The sequence below is a fragment of the Atta colombica genome, unplaced genomic scaffold (genome assembly GCF_001594045.1).
Source record: "Atta colombica isolate Treedump-2 unplaced genomic scaffold, Acol1.0 scaffold332, whole genome shotgun sequence".
Lineage (NCBI taxonomy): Eukaryota > Metazoa > Arthropoda > Insecta > Hymenoptera > Formicidae > Atta > Atta colombica.
The window spans coordinates 5,337-9,165 of NW_017259440.1; the positions used below are offsets into that span (position 1 = coordinate 5,337).

Consider the following 3,829-nt stretch of genomic DNA (forward strand, 5'->3'; position numbering starts at 1 on the left):
ATATCAATAAATATGATAATATTAAATCTATTATCTTTGATAATGATTTTTTTCACGTTCCCAATATTTCCCTTACGATAAGCGATTACTATTCGATTTCGCTTAAATAGCTTTTTAATATGATACATAACTTCTACATTTCAGAACTTCATATGTTCAAAGTTTCCTGATGTGGCTAATAATGTGGCTAATCAAAGATAACAAATGTTCCAGAACATTCTAGATAAAAATCCTGATTTTTCCAGGTCAATTAATATTCATTTCTTAATTAATTTTTATTAATTCACGCGATATTATATATTTTATATTCAATTTAGAATTCTATATGCAAATAAATTAAAATGCGAATAAATTTAGAACAATATTACTTATTGCTTTATAAATAATATCGAAAGAATGTTCAACACAATCGATAATAATTTCTCTGCTACATTCTATTTTGTAATTGTTAGACATTAAATTTTCTATTAATAAATTAATAATTTACGTTATTGAATCTTTAAAGAAGAGCTTATACCTAAACACAATTTTTCTTTAATTAATATATATCACAAACATCATTCTATAAAATTATTTAAATTTATGTTTATGGACGTTTCATTAAATTATTAATCTGATTTTTAATGTTCGCATTTGTTTTAAAAGTTTCATATAAAAACATATACAGAGTCCCGAAAGTTTTTGCCAATCGCTTTTGTGTAGAACGGACTAAGCCGAGACGAAAAATCCTCTATCATTTTATAATTTTCGCAATAGTTAACAAAATATTAATTACTAAAAATTGTCAAATATTGATTTTTTTACTCAAATATCAATTTTACAGAAAAAGAGACCAAAATCATTTATTTTCTTCTTATAAAGTTCTGAGAATTTTTTTAGAATTTTTTATCAACTTTTTAGAACTGAATTTTCTTGTTTTTACCAACATGAGAAAATACGATAATTAACAAATTCTGAAAAAATTCTGAAAAAATTCTCAGAATTTTAGAATTTTATAAGAAGAAAATAAATGATTTTTGTCTCTTGCAGTTTTTCTGTAAAGTTGATATATTTAAGTAAAAAAAATTATTGGAGACTAATATTTAGTGATCAAGCGCGCGATAAAACCGCCCAACGCGGTGAGACACGCATTCGTCGTCGTTAGATATTACGTGTGTGATAACGGCGAACGTGCGCCTCATTTGAGCAATCCTATCCTCATTTTAAAATTACATTAATAATGTAATTTTAAACATGTTAAAGATACAAGATGAAGTAAAATTTGAAACTTATTATTTTAATTTAATTATAGCAAATTCGGTTTTGGACTCACTGATGTGTACTAATGCATATTTAAGCCGTTATACACTAATTTAATCTATGTAAAAGTAAAATGTAAATATTTCGGATTATATCAAATTTTACTTAATAGCACAGCAAAATATATTAAGGATTTCATGGTTTAATATTTATTCCGTTTTTATATTTATATTAAATACATATTTGTACATCAATTTGTGTACCATGGCTTTAATGTGCATTGATTGAGTGCGCACTGAGTGCATCCGATCAAATTTGCTATTAGATATACACTCATCTACATTTTTTCTCAAAATAAAACTGGATTCTCAAAATAAAACAAAATAAAATGGATAGAACAATATATCAATTACAGTAATAATTATAGTAGTAATTACAATAATATTATTAATAACATTGACCTTCACTGGGTTTATGGCCGAATAATCCATTAAAGAACGCGGGCATTCTTGTGGAGCCTCCTATATCACTAGTAAGAGAGAATGGAACACCACTCGCTGATACAATGGCCGCATCTCCTCCACTACTGCCTCCGACAGTCCTAGTGGTGTTGTAAGGATTATTTGTCTGTCCATATACATTATTTCTTGATTCAGTCCATAAAAGAAGCTCAGGAATATTAGTCGTAGCAATTAAAATCCCACCGGCCTCTTTAAGAAAACGAACTGTTGTGGCATCTTCTTCTGAACGATAATTACGACGACCAAGTAGACCCATTGAATGAATTAAACCTAATAGGATAATTAATAATAAGGAATATAATTAATTAATATTAATTTCATTATTACTTACGACAGTAAAAGTTTTTTTATTCTATAATTAAATGCATTTTTTTTCTAAAAATTCAGACAAATATTATTTGATAAGAAAAATAAAATAATTTTAAAATTATTAGTTTAACTTTGTCAAGATTATATCAATCATTTTCATTTTCTTTAAAGAAGTTCTTCAGCTTAAAAAAGTGAAAAGGAATTATATGACTTTTCTTATCTTCACATGAGAGAACAAAGGATGTAAAATGCCATTGCCATCTTCTAAAAAATAAATAATAAAAAAAATTTTAACAATATAATTGTAATTTATTAAAAAAAATAATGCTATCCAAAACTCAATAGTTTCTTAGATATTTCATTTTGATATTGTGAATTATAAAATATCTCACGCGTATATACAAATTGAATTAAGCACTAATATAAAAGAACATTCATTCTTGGGCACGTTATCATGTAAGTACCACATCTGTTTTTTTTTTCAAATGTGCTGACACTGATTTATGCTCAACTAATTTTGTTTTTTTTTTTTTAATATTAAACTAAGTATCTCATAAGATCGTACATGTGAGCACAATAAATAGCACATAAATGCTTTTTAATAGTCTAACTGGATCTTAAGTGTACTTTGTTTTCCTATTTTTTGTTTTGTATAGAATTACATTAATTGATAAATATTGACAATAGGAGACCCAACTTCCAATGATCTTGATTTTGTATAATATGCATAATGTTGTCAAAGCCATAATTCTGAATAACTTTGTCTTAACAATTAGGAGGTGGTCTTTTAGAGTTTCTAAGATATTTAGAATTAAAGTTCTCTTTGCTAGAGGCTTTCAACTTTTTACGCAAAGCGAGGTTCATCCCACATCCCTCCTGCATAGAGGTGATCGAACTTCAATGCGAAGGTAGGTCTATCTTCTGCTTTAGAAGAAGGGAGAGAGGGGATAAATCACACTTCGCAGTAATGTAAGTAGTCTAAGGTAAGTCGAATGCTTTAGGAGGAGTGTGGACTTCTCTTCACGTCGAATGCCTCTTGACGAGGTGAATCTCGCTTGTGGATCCGAGTAAAATTTATTACTGAAATTACACTTTAACTTTAAATATCTCAAAAAATATAAGAGACCACCATTTAATTAATGCAATTTAATTAAGGCAAAGTTACTCAAGATGACTTTAACAACACATGTCATGCTTAAAATTATTGGAGTTGAGCTCCCTGTTGTCAGTATTTACTCATTGATTATATCTCTAGTTGTCAGTATTTACCCATTAATTGTACAATAAAAAAAATTGGCTCTAAAGAATAAATCAAAGAAAAATGATGCCTATGCAAACCAAGCACTGAATATCCGCGTGCAAAATATTTATTATTTAATACAAAATGTACATTTCGATCCTAATGTGGATCCTTCTCAATATCGCAATCAACTTAAATTAATATAACAATAAAAAACGTTGATAATAAACACCTAACATAATTATAATACAATTATAAATTGAATTAAGTGACTTGTAGTAGCCTTGTTTTTTGTTGCAGTAAGAAGTTATGAAGTCCAAAAGTATTTTCAAAATAATTACCAAATTAACTGGATCAAGTTATAAAATTAAAATTAAAACGAACATACAAGATAAATAATAAATAAATAATTAGACTTACATGATAAAACGCCAAGACATGTCAAGAAAAAGTACATTCTGTTTTTCGTAACCATACAAACGACGCAGTCAAAACTAAATAATATATATATATATATATA

The 3,829-nt window shown here is 27.2% G+C and overlaps 1 protein-coding gene across 1 annotated transcript in view; it reads right to left on the reverse strand.

Moving 5' to 3' along the window:
• Nucleotides 1-3,829, reverse strand: part of LOC108690609 (fatty-acid amide hydrolase 2) — a 19,367-nt gene that overhangs the window by 4,279 nt on the left and 11,259 nt on the right. Inside the window, exon 5 of the mRNA XM_018197982.1 lies at nucleotides 1,701-2,030. Within this exon, the coding sequence (XP_018053471.1) occupies nucleotides 1,701-2,030 (330 nt within the window). The remainder of the gene's footprint in view (nucleotides 1-1,700; nucleotides 2,031-3,829) is intronic.